Source organism: Schistocerca serialis, chromosome 12 (assembly GCF_023864345.2).
Source record: "Schistocerca serialis cubense isolate TAMUIC-IGC-003099 chromosome 12, iqSchSeri2.2, whole genome shotgun sequence".
Taxonomy (NCBI): Eukaryota; Metazoa; Arthropoda; class Insecta; order Orthoptera; family Acrididae; genus Schistocerca; species Schistocerca serialis.
The window spans coordinates 116,410,100-116,432,272 of record NC_064649.1 but is presented as its reverse complement, the minus strand read 5'-3'; the positions used below and the strand labels follow the sequence as shown (position 1 = coordinate 116,432,272).

General features: G+C 38.3%; 1 protein-coding gene across 1 annotated transcript in view; it reads left to right on the top strand.

Moving 5' to 3' along the window:
- Positions 1–7,239: 7,239 nt before the first annotated feature.
- LOC126427914 (transmembrane emp24 domain-containing protein 7) overlaps positions 7,240–22,173 on the top strand; it is a 31,931-nt gene continuing 16,997 nt past the window's right edge. Inside the window, exon 1 of the mRNA XM_050089809.1 lies at positions 7,240–7,696. Within this exon, the coding sequence (XP_049945766.1) occupies positions 7,541–7,696 (156 nt within the window). The 5' untranslated portion in view covers positions 7,240–7,540. The remainder of the gene's footprint in view (positions 7,697–22,173) is intronic.

The window sequence follows — 22,173 nt, the reverse complement described above, 5'->3', positions numbered from 1 at the left end:
AACATCGGGGATAGGCTACAACCCCGTCTCACTCCCTTCCCAACCGCTGCTTCCCTTTCATGTCCCTCGACTCTTATAACTGCCATCTGGTTTCTGTACAAATTGTAAATAGCACTTCGCTCCCTGTATTGTACCCCAGCCACCTTCAGAATTTGAAAAAGAGTATTCCAGTCAACACTGTCAAAAGCTTTCTCTAAGTCTACAAATGCTAGGAATGTAGGTTTGCCTTTCCTTAATCTAGCTTCTAAGATAAGTCGTAGAGTCAGTATTGCCTCACGTGTTCCAATATTTCTACGGAATCCAAACTGATCTTCCCCGAGGTCGGCTTCAACCAGTTTTTCCATTCGCCTGTGAAGAATTCGCGTTAGTATTTTGCATCCGTGACTTATTAAACTGATAGTTCGGTAATTTTCACATCTGCCAGCACCTGTTTTCTTTGGGATTGGAATTATTATATTCTTCTTGAAGTCTCAGGGTATTTCGCCTGTCCCATACATCTTGCTCACCATATGGTAGAGTTTTGTCAGGACTGGCTCACCCAAGGCTGTCCGTAGTTCTAATGGAATGTTGTCTACTCCCAGGGCCTTGTTTCGACTCAGGTCTTTCAGTGCTCTGTCAAACTCTGCACGCAGTATCGTATCTCCCATTTCATCTTCATCTACATCCTCTTCCATTTCCATAATATTGTCTTCAATTACATCGCCCTTCTATATACCCTCTATATACTCCTTCCACCTTTCTGCTGTTCCTTCTTTGCTTAGAACTGGGTTTCCATCTGAGCTCTTGATATTCATATGTTATGTTGTGTTATATTCATATGTTATGTTTTCTAATGAAAGCTGGTTCTGCCTCTTGCCAGTAATGGCTGTGTGTTGGTTACGAGCGTGGCGTCGATAGGCCGTATCGACTACGATTAACACCATCTTTGGAATCTTACTTGCTCTGCCGAGCCTCAATGTTAGTTTTTAGTTCTGTTCTGTATCTCAAGCTGTTTATGACTAACTACGAAATATATTTCTATGTGGAATTTAAGGGCGATAGTTATTGCATTCGACCGATAATCGTATCCCGTTCCCCTACGAGGAAGCCAGTTGATGCCCTGCAACCAACTTGCGTGCTAAACAAACTAGACCTACACCTGAAGTTATTGCCTGGGGTGCGATTTCGTATGACGGCAGGAGCACTACCCGGACTACAAATTTATTCGTCCATCTGGTGATTCTATCTGTTGCCCACATATCGCTATTGTACCCCAACATGCTCTACAGTAGACTTGGCCACTGTTTCTATGTTTCGATACAGTGTATCGATACCTGAAACTGTTTCAGTGTTTCGGAACGGCTATGGTTCACTGTTTCGAAACAGTGGTGTTTCATTCCGCCCCTGTCTCGGATCTCGAGCCAGACACAGAAACTGTATCGTTGTTTCAAAATAAGAGTGTTTCAGTCGACCTGCGCCTGGAACGGACTAATTGTATCGAAACAGTGATGTTTCATTCCGCTCTGTGTCGGACGAGATTCGGGCTCGGCACAGGTACTGAAACACAACATACCACTTCATGAAACACTTTCAAGAGTGTCGAAATCTTTTGACAAGCAATAGCATGAAGCTTAAGATATCCGAAAATAAATCTTCGTTTCTAGCTGACTGTCCTATTCCGAAATGGCGTAACATCTGCTTTATAAACACTAACCAAACAATAAAACAACGCATACTATTCGCATTCAAAATAATAAATATGTGAAAATCATTCAGTTAAATTACACTTTTTTTACAACATACGCTTCTCTGTTCATGTACAGTAATCATATTAAGAAACGCAAGTAAGACTACAACATTTTAAATAAAAAAAGGCGTAGAGTGACAGTTATTAGACATATACATAAATTTGATCTAGGTATAATTGCAAGCAATCTGTCTGACATATCACTGATAGTGTAATGGTGAACGGGAAGCATCGTAAATTTATAGTAACGGTTCTAAACACCTTGAAACACACAATTTTTTTTCTGTTATATTTTATTATTTGTTCGAATTATTTGGCGTTATTTGTGAGTCTATAGTCACTGTGCCTGTTATCCACAATGATTCCCTTTGTGTGCATGGAAATTAGCAGAATGGGTACATTACCCATACTAACGGAATGTGGGAATCCCAGTAGCATATCCGTTGTTTCTGCAGTTTGCTCCCACCTCCAGTTCGTTCGTGGTGGTTCTTCTGTCTTCAGCTATGGCTATCCTCAGCCATTTGAAAAGTATGAAAGTCACACGACACGAAAGCAGCGCATTTGCTGCAGGAAATACGAAACTGCCAAGTCGCCTAAGTGATAGTTTCATACTTTTTGCGATATGATTAGCGCTCTCGCAGCTCATTTGTGTTTATATGGACATACTTATACAGTAGACATTCAAGATGATAAAATGTGTAGGTTTATTAGATTACAAAACACAAACTGTTTCACTGTTTCGAAACACCGTATCGAAACATTACATTGTACTGTTTCATTTGTTTCGAAACATTTACGGGTTTCAGTTTGCCCATCTCTACTCTACAGTGTTGATGACACACTGCCTTGGCCTGCTCCATCAGATCTGTCTCCAACAGACACATATGAGACATCATTGAGCTACAACTGCAGCGTCATCCACAACCAGCATTAATCGTCCCTTTACTGACCGACCGAGTGGTACAGGCTTCCCACAAAACTAACATCCGGCACCTGTAAAACACAATCCATGTGCGTTTGTTGTGTGATGTCCTTAGGTTAGTTAGGTTTAAGTAGTTTAAGTTCTAGGGGACTGATGACCTCAGATGTTAAGTCCCATAGTGCTCAGAGCCATTTGAACCATTGTAACAACCATTTCACGAGTGCACTGTGACTATCAGGAATCCGGTAAAATATCAAATCTTCGGCATCGCTGCGGCCGAAAAAGGATTTTGCAAGAAAGGGACCAACGACGATTGAAGATAATCATTCAACATGACAGAAGTGCAATCCTTCCACAAACTGCTGCAGAGTTCAATGCTGGGCCATGAACAAGTGTAAGCGTGCGAACCATTCAACGAAACATCACCGATATGGACTTTGGAAGCCGAAGGCCCACTCGTGTATCCTTGATGACTGCACGACGCAAAGCTTTATGTCTCGCCTGGGCCCGTCAACACCGACTTTGGACTGTTGATGACTGGAAACATGTTGCCTGACCGGGCGAGTCTCGTTTCAAATTGTATCGAGCGGATGGACGTGTACAGGTATGGAGACAACCTCATGAATCCATGGACCCTGCATGTCAGCAGGGGACTGTTCAAGCTGGTGGAGGCTCTGTAATGGCGTGGGAAGTGTGCAGTTGGAGTGATATGGGACTCCTGATACGTCTAGATACGACTCTGACAGGTGACACGTACGCAAGCATCCTGTCTGTTCACCTGCATCCATTCGCCTCCATTGTGCATTCCGACGGACTTGTCCAATTCCAGCTGGACAATGCGACAACCCAAACGTCCAGAAATGCTACCGAGTGGCTCCAGGAACACTCTTCTGAGTTTAAACACTTCCGCTGGGCACCAAACTCCCCAGGGCATATGTGGGGTTCCTTGCAACGTGCTCTTCAGAAGAGATCTCCACCCCCCTCGTTCTCTTTCGGATTTACGGACAGCCCTGCAAGATTCATGGTGTCAGTTTCCTCCAGCACTACTTCAGACATCAGTCGAGCCTATGTCTCTTCAGTGTATAAAAACAGTCACCGACCAAAGAATACATTGAATGCATACAAATGGACATAAAGTATTGTATACAGTACATGGCATATCACCAGACAAACTACATTATTTTAAACATCACTCTGCCGGCCGGAGTGACCGAGCGGTTCTGGGCGCTACAGTCTGGAACCGTGCGACCGCTACGGTCGCAGGTTCGAATCCTGCCTCGCGCATGGATGTGTGTGATGTCCTTAGGTTAGTTAGGTTTAAGTAGTTCGAAGTTCTAAGGGACTGATGACCATAGATGTTAAGTCCCATAGTGCTCAGAGCCATTTGAACCATGTGCGTTTGCACGCTTATATTCCACGTTCTGGCGGACATCGGTTGTTAATGTACTAGTATTTCACATTTGCAATGGCTTATCTTGCGGTCTGTGGTCTTGCAATGTTGGATCGCTTAAATATGCTACCTAGACAAACGTATTCCCGAAATTTCATTACTTTACATTGTTGTTGTTGTGGTCATCAGTCCAGAGACTGGTTTGATGCAGCTCTCCATGCTACTCTATCCTGTGCAAGCTTCTTCATCTCCCAGTACCTACTGCAACCTACATCCTTCTGAATCTGCTTAGTGTATTCATCTCTTTGTCTCCCTCTACGATTTTTACCCTCCACGCTGCCCTCCAATGCTAAATTGGTAATCCCTTTACATTACTTTACTTTTTTTGCACGTTTTTCCATCCGCAAGCAGCTGTTTCCTTGCTTTGAAAAATCATTGCTAGCATTTCTTGTATCATCGTTTTTTATCCTATTTTCCCGCCTGCCGATTTCGTCTATATCATGGAATGTGTTGACCACTCAACCAATATTTGGTATGTCCGTCTGCTATACACATCAACATCTTTGTTTTGTTCTTTTGCATGCATATTACGACCAGAAGCTATCATACGTTCCTGTTAATTAATGGCGGGCAAACAAGAAAATGAGCACGAAAAACGGAAAAACCCTACAGAATCCCCAAACAGTATAAATGGTAAACAATGTAGCCCATTCCAGAATGAGATTTTCACTCTGCAGCGGAGTGTGCGCTGATATGAAACTTCCTGGCAGATTAAAACTGCGTGCCGGACCGAGACTCGAATTCGGGACCTTTGCCTTTCGTGGGCAAGTGCTCTACCATCTGAGCTACCCAAACACGACTCACGCCCTCTCCTCACAGCTTTACTTCTGCCAGTACCTCGTCTCCTACGTTCTAAACTTTACAGAAGCTTGCCCGCGAAAGGCAAAGGTCCCTGAGTTCGAGTCTCGGTCCGGCACACAGTTTTAATCTGCCAGGAAGTTTCAATGTAGCCTATATCATTTAAGTACTCAGTAGAGTACTATACGGAAGAATGGAAGTTGAAACAAGTTTCAATTTTTACAAATCTGTGTTTGTGAGTGGGAGGATGTCAGACGAGAAGGAATTCTAGCAATGCGGCGAATAATACAGAGCAGAGTTGGGAAAAATCAATGAAAAATTCAAGGAACGTTTAATTGAACATTACGGCAATGTTATAGAAATACTCAATAAACTCAACTGAAATATTCTATAAGAAACATCACAAGCAGTTGGTGAGTGGCTTCTATTACAAATGAGACAATTTTTATTTAGAGAAGTTTCTAACAGCATATTACTAGGCCCTTCACGAGAATCAAGCAGAAACCATAGCGAAAAATGTAGAAATCTTAGTATGGACTGATGAGGCAGCTGTTCTTTTCGCGCTGCCTGTACGAATAGGATGGAAAGCACGGTTTCTTATAACGTTATACAGAGATTCTTAGTCGTACGTGTTATGTGGACATTTGAGATTACAGTGGAGAACTGTGATTGTTGGTTAAACTTACAAGTCAGTCCTCACCGCCAAAGTCATTTACATATTACCAGCAACATCATGACGAGAATATTGGGTGACAATACACATCTAATTTCTTGTTAAAATCGCCTCGTAAAAAAACACTCTTTTCAATTTGTAAGTAACGTGAGGACATGGCTTTGAGTCGAGCTGCATTTCTTGTTTTACGATATGCGTCCCGCATATTTGTGTGTGCCACACCTTTAAGTAACGGAAAAGACAGAAGAAAAAAATCCAGGGCATATGGAGAAGAAAATCTTGGCTTCTTCCCGCACCACGTGAGGTGTCAAAGACGTATTATCAATCTCCGTTCCTGACTTCAGCAATGTTTGCCACTACTAGATCTCCGATAAAAATAATGTTTACACACAGGAAACAAGAAAAAAAACTCTTCGCGGGTCCACACTGTTAATAATGGCAATGAGCACCCCTTGACGTTTGACCCAACTACCCAGAAATATCACACATTTCACAAGGAGCCAAGTATACCGGTGACTACGAAACATCAACAAAAAACTGCTGTTCAGTCACGAAGATAAAAAAGGAAAGAGAATTTAAAGCAGTTATATAAAGGATGGTATTCTGGGATTATGTCTTGCTCATCCACAATATAAAACAAACCAAAGTTTATCATGCTACTGTTTAATAACAAGAGTTAAAAGTTTCTGCATTTTCAAATATCGTATTGAAAATATGTGAAATTAAATCGCGGTATAGTCATGGAACTTTGTAAGGGCTTTTAAAATTTCTACCAATAATGCATTCGTGAAGAACCTAGGCGAAGGGAAATTTTTTTTGACATTTAGGTAAGATAAACAAACCAAAACAAGGCACTTGCGACACAAGCACGCTCCTTCATGAAGTCTGACCCTACATATTAAGTCAGATGAGAAGCTTGCACTTAACTAGAAATGAACCAAACTTAATGTAGCAATCGATACATCTACTGTTTAACGTGTTATAATTTCGTAAAGGTCAGATACTCACCATTATTTATCACAAAACAGCTCGTTCAGCACCCTACAACCACCGGAAACCTAGTCTACGAATAACTTGGCCCACTCCCGCTAGATGGCAGCACTACAACGCCCGGCCCAAGCACGGACTGAAGAAAACTTGTATGTTGTTGCTTGCTCGCGGTGTAGCACATTTTATTCATTTATTTGTTACTCTCGATACTAAAACATCATAGGCACCAAAATATATGCTTTATTCATAGTATTTTCACAAACAGTGGAACCTGCCGGTGTTACATCTTTTAGGTTAAAAATTACGGAAAATGTAACTTACACTGACAAAATTAAGAGTCAGGAAGTATTTGTTCATGTGAAACATACGTATTAGAACCTTTTAAAAATATCAGCTCCTTGTACAGCTCTTCATGGTAGATTTAGAGCTATTTAATTTATGATACATGCTTGTAAAATACATGATACATGCTTATAAAATGCCTTCTGGACTTCTGATACATAATCACTCTTACGTGTGTCATCGAGAAATATATAAAAATTTCTGTGACTTTCCCCAAATCAAGGTTTTAGTAAACAAATGAAATAAGATTTACCAAACAAACATCTGTGAAGTCTGCGAAGCAATCTTTACAGGAAAGGAGATTCTACTTTAACTATGTGAAGACTCAGATTTCATAATGGAATGGCATATTTTAAATACTTTTCGTTATAAAGGTGCGTTGGAGTTAACGGAAACTGATAAGGGAAATAATGTAACAAACTCCAAAAATCTGTAGGTACATCATCTGTGAACAGTTGCAGACGACGCGTGGCAGTGAATATGAGAAACGATAGCAGATGGCACTGAATGTTACGCTATCCGTTTCCGGCCACGTTATGTTGACTAGCAAGTTTAAGTGAAAAATATTGATAATTTAAAGCAAAAGGGAACAAAAGAACAAGTCTGTCAGTTTAAATGTTTCCTTGACTATCTATTAGAATGGGTGAACCGTTATTGTGGACTGTTATACCAGTGATTCTAGCTGTTATAAGTGTAGCGGACGGTGGCGAATTGACTTTCGAGCTACCAGATAATGCGAAGGAGTGTTTTTACCAAGAAATTAATCGAAATGTTACGTCAACGCTCGAATTTCAGGTAAGGACTCAATGTGAGCTACTTAGTAAGTAAACTGTTCCAAGAGAAATACAATTTGTCTTAGTCTCAACAGCCAGTGGTTATGTTTGGAATAGTTATTGTTAATGTAATATATATTACACAAAACGCTTAGATATATGGGAAAATATCCTTTCATATTGTTCAATGTTGATAGCATATTGTTGTCGTATGACTTTTTAATGAAAACAACCATTTTAAAGATAGGAAGAAAGATACTCCTACTGCCATTGCAATTGTACGTTATCACGCATTAATCTGTTCTAATTTTGTAAATACGGCACCGCGGTGGGGGGGGGGGGGGGGGGGAGGACATATGGCAGTTTGTGAAAGCCCCATGTTAGATAGTTATTGTGTATCTTGAACTGTTTATGGTGCTAAAACTTTAGTCATTCAAATAGGTCCTCAGACGACACCCCATGGGTGGGAAACAGACATGCACTTATTTCACCATCTGACTTTGTTATGAATCACCAATTGTCTTACCAAGTGGGACCAATCTTTCTTCAAATAAAATATTAGTGTTATTTATCTAATGGAAACCGGGATTTGGAACTGAAGTTACTTGTCGAACAAGACATTTAGAAACAAATTCCTTGCACGGTTCGTTCTCTATACTGAAAAAGACAGAAAACATATAATCAGTAATTTTTGGTGTTGATGCAATTTTCTCACGTAGTCTGGAGTGATTGAGAAAGTTATGGTTTGGTAAAATTCAGGATTATTGTTACGAAGCAGTCCATATGTGCTATCAATTTATAAATATAGGTATTTCAGGAGATAAGGGGATTTGCACGCTCATTTTGTACATATTTCCTGTTTTGGGGATAAGAGTCTGCATTCATTTGTGGGTCTTACTGGACCAAGAACACATTTGAAATTATCTGTCCTGGTAATATTTTTCCTTTCATGTTGTGGTATTAAATTACCATTAGTGTTTATCTAATGTATTCAGACATATCTTTTCACATTGATTACACATTTTATGCTTCAGTAAACAAAGCTGTCACTTGTAGTGATAACGTGCATGAATGACGGCGTATGTCACCCGTGTATTTCACAGATTATAATGACCAATGCAATAAGCACTTGGTGTGACTGGATTACTTCACAGGTAACAAGAGAGCATATTCTGTTGATCAACTTTGACAACAGTGCAATGTAGCTGCCATTTTGCTTGTGCACCACACAAATGATCTTGCTTCAGCTGGGAATATGTTTAATTCATGGTTGGTTTCATGTTCATGGATCATTGTGCACGATACATCATAATTATGTGGAATGAGGTCATTTTAGTCACATCGAAAAATTAATTTGTAAATATGGTTACTTTGTGAACATTTATTAGTTAAAAAACACAAATTTTGAGTTAGTAGTTCCTACACACCACTTTTTACACATTGCAGTGATAGAAATTCTTATACGGAATGGAAGTAGCAGTCGGGAAGTAACTTTTCCGTTTGTTTTTTAATTTTACTTTGCTGTGTGTCACATTTTATATCCCCATGTAAGTGATAAAAAATTTTGTTGCAGCATTCTTCACCCCTTTTATGCTAATGACAGCCTTACTATGGATTAATGAAGGTCATTATTCCTTTTATATTGTAGTTATGTACATTGTTCCATTCAAACTGCTGTGGATTACTTACAACTTCATCAGGGAGGGGGTGAATATACTGTGAAGCAGGAGTCAGAATGTCCTCCTTAAAAAGATGTCTACAAGATGATTGTGGGTGAGCACCACGTATTATTGTTACAACAGGTTTTTGAGCAATGAAGACTCTCTTCGAGATGAGTTATCCATGAACATTATTTCTATATGACACTGAATGAAAATATACAAAATATGTTAACTTACTGATTTGTCTCCCCCAGAATTAGCAGTGATTATAAGTGCAAATGTGGCTGAACTAAGTTATTTTAGGACTTCCAGTATGTGATTGATGTCTGAAATACTTTTCTGTGATACAGAGATTGAGTCAACAATTAAATCACTGAAGACTGAGGACTCTCATGGATATGATGGAGTGCCTAGCAGAATATTAAAGTACTATGCTGCCCATGTTAGCCCTGTATTTAGCCATATTTGTAATTTTTCCTTTTGGAACAGTCGGTTTCCTGAATGATTAAAGTACTCAGTAGTAAAGCTGCTTAATAAAAAGGGAGAAACGGATAATGTAGACAACTTTAGACCTATTTCTATGCTATCAGTGTTTGCTAAGGTTATTGAAAATGCTGTGTGTGTAAGGATAATTGGTCATTTTATATCACACGCTTTGCTATTAAGTGTGCAGTTTAGAAGCTGTGTAACAATTCAAAATGCTGTATTTTCTTTTCTCTGTGAGGTACTGGATGGGTTTAACAAAAGGTTTCGAACGCCTGGCAAATTTTTTGATGTAACTAAGGCATTTGATTGCACTGATAAAAAAATCACTCCAGAAGTTGGACCATTGCAGAATACGGGGAGTAGCTCACAATTGGTTCACTTCTTACTTTAGCACCAGACAGCAAAATGTCATTATTCAGTATTGAGAATGGCTGTGGTGTGGGGTCTGAGTGTTCAGTCAAGGAGGGGGGGAGGGGGGGGGGGGACCAGTGTTGGGGCCACTCCTGATCCTTATTTATATAAATGATATGCCCTCTAGTATTAAAGTAACTCTAAAATATTTCTGTTTGCTGATGACACTAGCTTGGTAGCAAAGGATCTTGTGTGCAACATTGGCTCACTGTAAGACTCAGTTTTTACAGTTTCTAACACACAATTCAACAAAACCTGACGTTTTAATTTCACAGAATGGGAATATGATTAGTGAAAGTGGGCAGTTCATATTTCTAGCTCTTCAGATAGTAAACTGTCATGGAAAGCTCACATTCAGGATCTTGTTCAAAGATTTTATGCTCCAATTTTTACTATTTGAATGGTATCTGGAGTGAGCGATCATTCGATACGATCCCTTCTTCTAGTAAGTTGTGCCACAAGTTTCTCTTCTCCCCAATTCTACTTTGCTAATTTTCATTTGCTTGTGATGTATGCCACGGTATATTTTGGGGTAACTCTTCCCATTCTAGAGGGGCAACGGCGTTGCCACAGTGGATACACCATTTCCTGTCAGATCAACAAAGTTAAGCACTGTAGAGTGTGGCTGGCATTTGGATGGTTGACCATCCTGGCCGCCATGTGCTTTTGCCATTTTTTGGGGTGCACTCAGCCTCGTTACGCCAATTGAGGAGCTCCTCGATTGAATAGTAGGGGCTCCGGTCAAAGAAGACCATCGTAACAACCGGGAGAGCGGTGTGCTGACCACAAGCCCCTCCTATCCGCATCCTCAGCTGAGAATGATACGGCGGTCAGATGGTCCTGAGGGGCCACTTGTGTGTTGAAGATTGAGTGCTTCCCATTCTAGGAGAATATTTTTGGCTCAGAAATGGGCAGTTCGGGCAATAAGCGGTGTAAGTTCACCAACCTCTTGTTGACCCCTGTTCACGAGTGTGGGTATTTTGACATTGGCCTCTCAATATATATATTCCTTACTGTCATATCTTGTTAATGGTATTAGCTTATTCCCAAGAATAAGCAGCTTTCACTCGGGTAATACTTGGCAGAAATAAAACTTACCTTTGGATCAGACTTCATTATTTCTAGTGCAGAAAGGTGTGCAATACACTGCTGCATCCATTTTCAATAAGCTACCACTAGAATTCAAAAATCTTAGCCGTACCCCACATGATTTTAAATTGAAACTGAAGAATTTCTTCATGTTGTTGTCATTATGGTCTTCAGTCTAGAGACAGGCTTGATTCAGTGCTCCATGCTACTCTATCCTGTGCAATCTTCATCTCCCAGGTCCTACTGCAACCTGCATCCATCTGAATCTGCTTAGTGTATTCATCTCTTGGTCTCCCTCTACGATTTTTACCCTCCACGCTGCCCTCCACAATACTAAATTGGTGATCCCTTGATGCCTCAGAACTTGTCCTACCAACCGATCCCTTCTTCTAGTCAAGTTGTGCCACAAACTCCTCTTCTCCCCAATTCTATTCAATATCTCGTCATTAGTTATGTGATCTACCCATCTAATCTTCAGCATTCTTCTGTAGCACCACATTTCGAATGTTTCTATTCACTTCTTGTCCCAACTATGTATCGTCCATGTTTCACTTCCATACATGCCATACAAATACTTTCAGAAACGACTTCCTGACACTTAATCTATACTCGATGTTAACAAATATCTCTTCTTCAGAAACGCTTTCCATGCCATTGCCAGTCTACATTTTATATCCTCTCTGCTTTGACCACCGTCAGTTATTTTCCTCCCCAAATAGCAAAACTCCTTTACTACTTTAAGTGTCTCATTTCCTAATCTAATTCCCTCAGCATCATCCGACTTAATTCGACTGCATTCCATTATCTTTGTTTTGCTTTTGTTGATGTTCATCTTATATCCTCCTTTCAAGACACTATCCATTCCGTTCAACTACTCTTCCAGGTCCTTTGCTGTCTCTGAGAGAATTACAATGTCATCAGCGAACCTCAAAGTTTTTGTTTCTCTTCCATGGATTTTAATTCCTACTCCGAATTTTTCTTTAGTTTTCTTTTCTGCTTGCTCAATATACAGACTGAATAACATTGGGGATAGGCTACAATCCTATCTCACTCCTTTCCCAACCACTGCTTCTCTTTCATGCCCCTCAACTCTTATAACTGCAGACTGGTTTCTGTATAAATTGTAAATAGCCTTTCACTCCCTGTATTTTACCCCTGCTGTCTTCAGAATTTGAAAGAGAGTGTTCTAGTCAACATTGTCAAAAGCTTTCTCTAAGTCTACAAATGCTAGAAATGGAGGTTTGCCTTTCCTTTATCTTCTAAGATAAATCGTAGAGTCAGTATTGCCTCATATGTTCCAACATTTCTATGGAATCCAAATTGATCTTCCCCAAGGTCGGCTTCCGCCTGGTTTTCTATTCATCTGTAAAGAATTTGTGTTAGTGTTTTGCAGCTGTGACTTATTAAACAGGTAGTTCGGTAATGTTCACATCTGTCAACACCTGCGTTCTTTGGAATTTGATTTATTGTGTTCTTCTTGAAGTCTGAGGGTATTTCGCCTGTCTCGTACATTTTGCTCACCAGATGGTAGAGTTTTGTCAGGACTGGCTCTCCCAATGCTGTCAGTAGTTCTAATGGAATGTTGTCTACTCCCGGGGCCTTGTTTCGACTCAAATCTTTCAGTGCTCTGTCACTCTTCACGCAGTATCATATCTCCCATTTCATCTTTATCATCTTCGATTTCCATAATATTGTCCTCAAATACATTGCCCTTGTATAGACCCTCTATATGCTCCTTCCACCTTTCTGATTTCCCTTCTTTGCTGAGAACTGGGTTTCTGTGTGAGCTCTTGATATTCATACAAGTGGTTCTCTTCTCTCCAAAGGTCTCTTTAATTTTCCTGTAGGCAGTATCTGTCTTACCGCTTGGGAGGTATGCCTCTAGCCATCCCTGCTTAACCATTTTGCACTTCCTGTTGATCTCATTTTTGAGACGTTTGTATTCCTTTTTGCCTGCTTCATTTATTGCATTTTTATATGTTCTCCTTTCATCAATTAAATTCAATAATCCTTCTGTCACCCAAGGATTTCTACTAGCCCTTGTCTTTTTACCTACTTTATTCTCTGCTGCCTTCACTATTTCATCTCTCAAAGCTGTCCATTCTTCTTCTACTGTATTTCTTTCTCCCATTCTTGTCAATGGTTCCCTTATGCTCTCCCTGAAACTCTTTACAACCTCTGGTTCTGTGAGTCCCCCTATGCTCTCCCTGAAACACTCTACAGCGTCTGGTTCTGTGAGTTTACCCAGGTGTCATCCCCTTAAATTCCCACCGTTTTACAGTTTCTTCAGTTTTAATCTCCAGTTCATAACCTATAGAATGTGGTCAGAGTCCACATCTGCCCCTGGAAATGTCTTACAATTTAAAACCTGGTTCCCAAATCTCTGTCTTACCATTATATAATCTATCTGATACCTTCCAGTATATCCAGGACTCTTCCATGTATACAACCTTCTTTCATGATTTTTGAACCAAGTGTTAGCTATGATTAAGTTATACTCTGTGCAAAATTCTACCAGGTGGCTTCCTCTTTCATTCCTTACCCCCATTCCATATTCTGGTTCATAAACATTTTATTTTTATGCGTTATTACTTATATGTTGTAACTTCAAGCACTGACACGTTCCATGACCTTGGAGATTTGCTCCTCAACTTGGTCCTACGGAACTTGACATGTAAATAATAAATAAATAAATCAAACAAACCTGTAACCATTTGTGCTGCTCTTCTCTGTATCCCCTGTGAGTCCCATTCATTATGGGCCCCACACAATTGAGCAATATTGTAGAATAGGTCAAACAATATTGTAGAATAGGTCAAACAAGTGATTTACCTTTGTAGACTGGTTATGCTTCCCCAGTATTCTACCAATAAACTGAAGTCTACCATCTCCTTTACCCACGACTGAGCCTACAACGTGTGTTCAAAAAGTTCCGGAACTTTTCCCACAAAATTTTTCTACACTTATCTTTGACTTATTGTGCATGGTCTCCTTTGAAATACTTTCCCTAACAATTGATACACCACTCCCAACGCTGTTTCCACGTCTGGAAGCAGTCTCGGTATGCCCATTGCTGCATCGTCTGCGAATTTTCTTTTACCTTACCTGTTGTTGCAGATCTTCATCCTTTCAATGGCGTTTTCAACTGTGGAAATAAAAAAAAAATTGTCAGGGGTCGGGTCTGGAGGGTAAGGAGGATGAGGCATTGCAGTGATTTCATTTTTTGTGCAGTAGTCATGCACCAGTGAATGTGCAGCTGTGTTATCATTAAGCAATAGCCATCAATTGTCTTGCCATATGTCAGACCATTTCCTTCTCATATTTTCCTACAGGCATTGCAACACGACCCGGTGAGTACCATCATTTATCACTTTGTTGCTGTGGCATGAATTTCATTGACATTCATGATGTGAACATCATCAGTAGACGTCGAACGGTGTCCTGAATGAGAGTCATCTTTAACTTCTGGCTGAGCATTTTTAAATCGCGTGAACCATTTGCAATACCAGTATGGCTTAAGTACTCGTCACCGTATGCTTCCTGTATCAGTTGGTGTGTCTCTGTAAATGTTTTCTTGAGTTTCGCGCAAAATTTAATGCGGGTGCATTGCTCCTCTAACTCTGCCGTCTTGAAATCTGCAAACTGTGCTACGCAATGATCTGCTCAGTACAACACAGAACATTAACAAACATGACACAGTGAAATGTTGGCAGTTACACATTAAACACAGGCATGTAAAAGGGTGCCAGTCGCATTTTGCTCCTGCACATCATTGGCGCAGAATTATGAATGTTCCAGAATTTCTCAAACAGATGTTATGAAGTGTCACACATAGGTATTTGCACAAGTTTTTTTCTGTTTTGTGAAGTACACAATTTTACATTTCTGAACATTTAAAGCAAGTTGCCAGTCTTTGCTCCACTTTGAAATCTTGTCAAGATCTGACTGAATATTTATGCAGCTTCCTTCAGACAGTACTTCATTATAGATAACAACATCATCTGCAAAATGTCTGAGGTTACTATTAATATTGTCTGCAAGGTCATTAATATACATCATCACCAGCAAGGCCCCAATACACTTATCTGGTGCATACCCAAAAGTACTTCTATATCTGACGATGTCAATAATGTTGATTTCTTAATTCCTCTGCATTGAAAGTTCTTATGTATTTAGCATTATAATCTTAAAAAGGTTTCTGTCTGTTATTTCCAGTTCTTTGGTGTTGTCTTTTTCTAGTGCTTTCCTTATTTCTGTAATCCATGCTGTTGCTGATTTCTTCTTCCAGAAATACGGGAATATTGTTTGATTAGGCTGTTCTCATTCATTCAGTAGAGATGTCCAAAAATGATTACTCTTCCTTTAGTGGTTACTTCTGTTATTTTCTCTCTATTTTTTGTAGAGCTCTCCATTACTTCTCATTTTCCACACATCTGTAGTTTGCATTGCACCCATTATTTTTCCAAAAATTAATCTTTCAAGTACTTCTATTCTGTCCAGTTTATACTTCATTACTAGACATTCACATCCATATAACATTCTGATCGTGCCACTGTGATATATTGTTTTCTACATGTTGTTGTTGTTGTTGTTGTTGTTGTTGTGGTCTTCAGTCCTGAGACTGGTTTGATGCAGCTCTCCATGCTACTCTATCCTGTGCAATCTTTATCATCTCCCAGTACTTACTGAAACCTACATCCTTCTGAATCTGCTTAGTGTATTCATCTCTTGGTCTCCCTCTACGATTTTTACCCTCCATGCTGCCCTCCAGTAGTAAATTTGTGAGCTCCTGATGCCTCAGCACATGTCCTACCAACCGACCCCTTCTTCTAGTCAAGTTGTGCCGCAAACTCCTCTTCTCCCCAATTCTATTCAATACCTCCTCATTAGTTATGTGATCTACCCACCTAATCTTCAGCATTCTTCTGTAGCACCACACTTCGAAAGCTTCTATTCTCTTGTTGTCCAAACTATTTATCGTCCATATTTCACTTCCATACACGGCTACACTCTATACAAATACTTTCGGAAATGACTTCCTGACTCTTAAATCTATACTTGATGTTAACAAATTTCTCTTCTTCTGAAACGCTTTCCTTGCCATTGCCAGTCTACATTTTCTACATATACATATTGTATTGGAAATATTCTTTGTCAAACAGTACGTTTCATCCACTTTTACATCTACTTCAAATTTTTCTAGTCCATTCCGTTGCATGGTTTCTCCATGTTTTCTTACTATATATATTTTACCTATTTGTGTTTTTACAAATTTTGGTGCACTTCTTATATTTATTGTAAATTTAGTTTTTTCATCTGAAATTTTGAGGACAGTTCTATTTGCTGTTTATCCCAAAAAATTTATTTCAATAAATTGGTATATTAGATTTTCTGAAAGTATTGCAAAATCGTCTTTAAAAGCCGGACAGTTTACCTTAATTCCATTTGTTTTCTTTCCTAGAATTATTGGTTCAGGTTTGTGATTTTTTAGCTCCAAATTCCGGATCTTTAAATATTTTCTGGAATGAAATTAAACAGTAAAAGTGTTAAACCATCCCTGTGCCTAACATCAGTTTTTATTTCAAATGACTAAGATACTTCTCCAATTAATTTAACTGTAGATATCGTATTTGTTAGAGTATTATGAATTATGTTTGCTAATTTTAACACCAAATTCTCTAATGATTTTATTTACTGTTTCTCTGTTTACAGAATCAAACTCATTCTTTATTATAAGGTGGCTGGTTAACATTCTATGATGAATTAATGATTTTTAACTTAAAATCTTTTCTGTGCAGGATCTTCCATTATGAAAACCTTGCTGATTTTCTCTTATTGTTTGTGTAAAGATTCAGGATAGAATGTAACAATATTATGAGAAGGAAAGTGGAAAATGATGAGTAGCAACTTTCATTCTCATAATGTCTAAAGATTCTGTAGTTCTGTCGTGAAGAATTCTTGAGAATATTTTGTATGCCACTGGTAGAGTGACTCTCTTCCTCAATTGTTGACATTTTGTTGGTCTCCCTTTCTATGTAGCTATTTTCTGCCTTTCTGGAATGTTTGAAGTTTTCAAAAAAATCTAGAAAAGCGGTTGTAGAGTATTTATGGTTTTGGTTCTGATCATTTCAATGATTCTACTGCCCTATGGGGTCTTCATCACTTGCGTATTGTTTTTTAATGATTTGATGGCTTTGTGAAGGTCTTGCTCTGTTGGTGGGAAATCTTCCTCCAAATTTAGTGGTACTGCTGAGAATACAAATTTAACTGTTGGAACTGGACAGTTCAAGAGTGTACCAAAAAATTTTGCTAATATTTTATAATTTTCTTTGATATGTAATAACATTTTGTCATAACAAATACTTGGTGTTCGACACCCTGTAAGTGTATGTTTAAAAGTTTGGTAAAAATAGCTAGTATTATTTTTGATAAAATTTTCTTGTTCCATAAGCTGAGATTTTTCAAAGATTATTTTTGAAGTGTCATTTTTTTGTTGTCTGAATTCTTTAAAATGTTCTTTTTTCAACCTCTGCATGAGCACAAAGCTCATTGTTCTAGTACTTCTTCATACTCTTGGTTCCACCATGTCATATTCTTGGCCAGTCCTAAAGCTTTCTCCTCTGCTTTAGTAATTTGTGCGTGGAGTTTGTGCCTGTCGCCTTTGTTCTGTTGTCTGAGTTTCTTTAAATGTTTCTATATTTTCTATTGTAATATTAGCTATAGTAAAGGAGTTGTACCTTATTGCTTTCTTGGTTGTATTATTATTATTATTATTATTATTATTATTTATTTTTTATTTATTTATTTATTTATTTATTTTTTTATTTGATGGGTGAAATTGTACTTTAATCTTAAAAAGATAAAGATGTGAGTCATATGCCCCATTTCTGATTACTTGAACATTCATAATTTCCATGATATTCATTTTAGATATGGCTATGTGATTCAGTTGGAGTTCTCCTAAGTTTGGATTTGGAGATATCAGAGTTTTTCCTTTTCTTGGTAGCTTGGAAAAATGTGGGCATCAGTTTTGACTGGAACATTTTTACACGTATTAGTCATTCTTTCACCATTTCTGTTTGTTCTTAAGTTGATGGATATTCACTTGTAATATTTATAAATGTCTTTTCCTTCCCAACTTACACGTTGAAGTCACCGAGAAGTACTTATACTATCTCTGATTTTTTACAAAGAGCGCTGTTACTAACTTTGGCAGGTTTTCCATTGTAAGTCTACAGGCTTTTGTGGCCGTTGTCATTGAAGTTAAATTCTTCTGGGTTATTAGGCTGCATCATGAAACATGATGCGGCCTAATAACCCAAAAGATTTTAACTTCAGGTTTTCCATTATTCATATTGCTGGTTTCCAATTGTAAATTGTGTAATACTGTGTATCACCTATGTTCTCATCTAAGAACATCGTTTCCTGCACAGCTAAAATTTTTATAGAGTTTTTCTGTAGAATTAATTCCTTCTGTTTCCCAATTTTCAGAAGAGAACTTACGTTTGAGGTTCCAAAGTAGTATCTCTTCAACTTAAGCTTAGAAGGTTTTTCAATGTAGTCCATCTCTTCATCACCGCAAATGTTGGAACTCTCCAGAACCTTAGGTCCCAATGCATTACAAGATGTAATGGTGGATTTATCATAAAGAGTCACCACCTTGAAGTTAGTTGGTTTCATGTTCAATGGATCATTTGCAAGTCAAATCATAATCTTTGCGGAACAAGTCATTTTACATACACAACACAGCTTAATTTTTAAATGTGGCTGCATGCTGAACATTTATAAAAAATTTTAGTTTTCTGTAATATACAGGGTATTCAGAAATTCCAGTTACAAATTTCTGGAACTTGTGGAGAGAAGTAAGTACATAATATTTTGAATGGAAACCCTTGTCTAAAAACATAGTTTCTGTTCTAAGACAGTTTCAGTTCAGATGGGCAGAGAAGTCTCAGAATTGCTGGTCCTGGTATACAGTAGTGTAGACAGGATGACACGTACAATGTTTATAATAACGTTGGTGGTCGCCACATCGAGCCACTGTTGTAAAGCATCGGTACTGTCCTGTACGTACAATATGCTGGGTTCTTTTTTGTTACGGAATAATGTAAACGTATAATAAGTGTTAATACAAGCAAATATGGTTAGGTAATAAATGGGCGTTTCATTATGTTTACTTTAAAATTGTTACCTAATAACTGTACTGTCTCACACCTAATTCAATTCCTCAAGCAGAAGTGGATGTACTAAACAGCCGAACTGAAACCATCGTAAAATGGAAATGGTATATTTCCGGACATGGGTTCCTGTTCAAAATATTTACGTACTCACTCTCCTCTGCAGGTCCAAGAAGTTTGTAACGGAAATTTCTGAACACCTGCATACAGATGAGAGTAGTTTCTACCCATCATTTTTTGCACATTACAGTAATAAAAATTTTTCTACAGAGTTGACAGTAATAAACTTTTTTAGTTTGTTTCCAAATTTACCTTTGCTGTGTGCCAGACATTTTATATCACTGGGTAAATGATAAAAATTTTAGTTGGCGCATTGTTCACCCCTTTTTCTGCTAAATACAACCTTAATGTGGAATAATGAATATCTTTTTCTTCTGGTATTGTAATTATGTACATCATTTTTCCTTTTGAACTGCACTGGATTATTGAAAACAAACTCCTTGATGGATAAATATACTGTGATGCAGTAATCAGAATGCCCAGCTCCTGAAACAGCTGTCTAAAAGATGATTAGCAGTGAGCACCACACATTATTCTTACAACATGTTTTTGAGCAATGAAGACTCTCTTTGAGATGAGTTACCTAGGAACATTGTTCTATGTGACATTGAATGAAAATATGTGAAATATATGGACTTACTGATTTACCTTTCCCCAAAATTTCCAGTGATTCAAAATGCTAATGAGGCTAACCTAAATTGTATTAGGAGTTCAAAATGAGCTTTTTCCCAATTTACATTCTTGTCAATATGGACACCTAAGAATTTTGAAGTTTCCATCCTATTTATTATTTCCCCATCATGTGCTATACTTACCATTGGTTTGGTACCCCCTAGATTTGCAGAACTGAATATGTTGTCTCTCTTTAAAATTGAGGTATCATTGACCAGTCAAGGATACTTTTGACAACATTGTTTACCATTTATTCTGTTTCTGTGTGTGTGTCTGGAGTGATTTATAGTACTATTGTCATCTGCGAAAAGAACTGACTCTGCTTGTATATTGCATGGAAGATTGTTCACATGTAAGAGGAACAATATTGGGCCTAAGACGGAGTCATGGGAAACCCTATACATGATTTATCCCCAGTCAGAATTAAATCCCAGAACAATATTGGTTGAATTACTATGTACAACATTCTGGATTCTTTTGGTTAGATATGACGTCTGTTTGTTGGCTATACCATTAGTACCTTAAAACTTCATTTTATCTAGGAAAATATGGTGGTCCATACAGTCAGTTGTGTTAGATAGGGTGCAGAAAATGCAACTGGTGCCATTTTATTATTTAATGATTGTGAAATTTGGTGAGTGAACATGTAAATGGCATTCTCAGTAGAGCAGCTCCTCTGAAACCCAAACTGTGGTTTGCTAAGAAAAGAGGGGTTTAACAAAGGTATATTTCAGTTCCACTGGAAAAATGCCTCGAGTTACTGATGCATTACGTATTTCAGATAAGTCTCTGCTAATTGTATGTGAACACCTTTAATACTCTATTGGAAACACCATCAAAACCAAATGAGCTTTTATTTGTGAGAGAATGCATAAATCTCTTAATTTCAGATGGAGAAGTTGGTGATGCATATGACTGAGTTTTATGAGAGTTACTTTTTCAGCATCTGTTCACCTCAGATATTTCTGAGACCGTGTAAGCTATTCTAATTCCATTGTCACCCAAATGAACTGCTGTGTCAAGCCCATCAGCCTGACACAACAGTGTCATATAATAAAATGAACTTGTGGTAAGACAGCAATTGATTTCATGTTCAAAGCAGATAAATCTTAAGCTCCAAATATTGTAATTTCTGGGAAACTAGTAGTTTGATTGTGAGGAGTCATCTGCATTTCAGTTCATCTCTATTAGAACTATGATGCTGGCAGTTGAAATTACTGTATTTCTTTGTTTTTGTTTTTGTTTTTGTTGTTGTTGTTGTTGTTGTTGTTGTTGTGGTGGTGGTCTTCAGTCCAAAGACTTGTTAGATGCAACTCTCCATGCCATTTTATCCTGTGCAAGCCTCTTCGTCTTCGAATAACTATTGCAGGCTACGTCCTTCTGAATGTGCTCACTGTATTCATCTCTCCCTCTGCAGTTCCCTCCAGTACTAAACTGATGATCCCTTGATGTCTCAGTATGTGCCCATCAACCAATGACTTCTTTTGGTCAAGTTGTGCCACAAATTTCTTGTGTCTCCATTTCTGTTCAGTACCTCCTTATTAGTTACTTGATCTATCCATCTAATCTTCAGCATTCATCTGTAACACAACATTTCAGAAGCTTCTAGTCTCTTCTTATGTAAACTCTTTACTGTCCATGTTTCACATCCATACATTGCTATGCTCTAGATGTATACCTTCAGAAAAGACTTCCTAACACTTAAGTCTATATTTGATGTTAAAAAATTTTGCTTGTTCTTAAACGCTTCCCTTGTCATTGCCGGTCTACATCCTTTCCACTTTGATTGTCATCAGTTAATTTGCTGCCCACATAGCAAAACTCATATACTACTTTGTCTTCTTTTCTAGTTTAATTTCCTTAGCATCACCTGTTTCCATTCCGTGTTTGTTGATGTTAATCTTATGTCTTCCTTTCAAGACATTGTCAATTTCATTAAACTG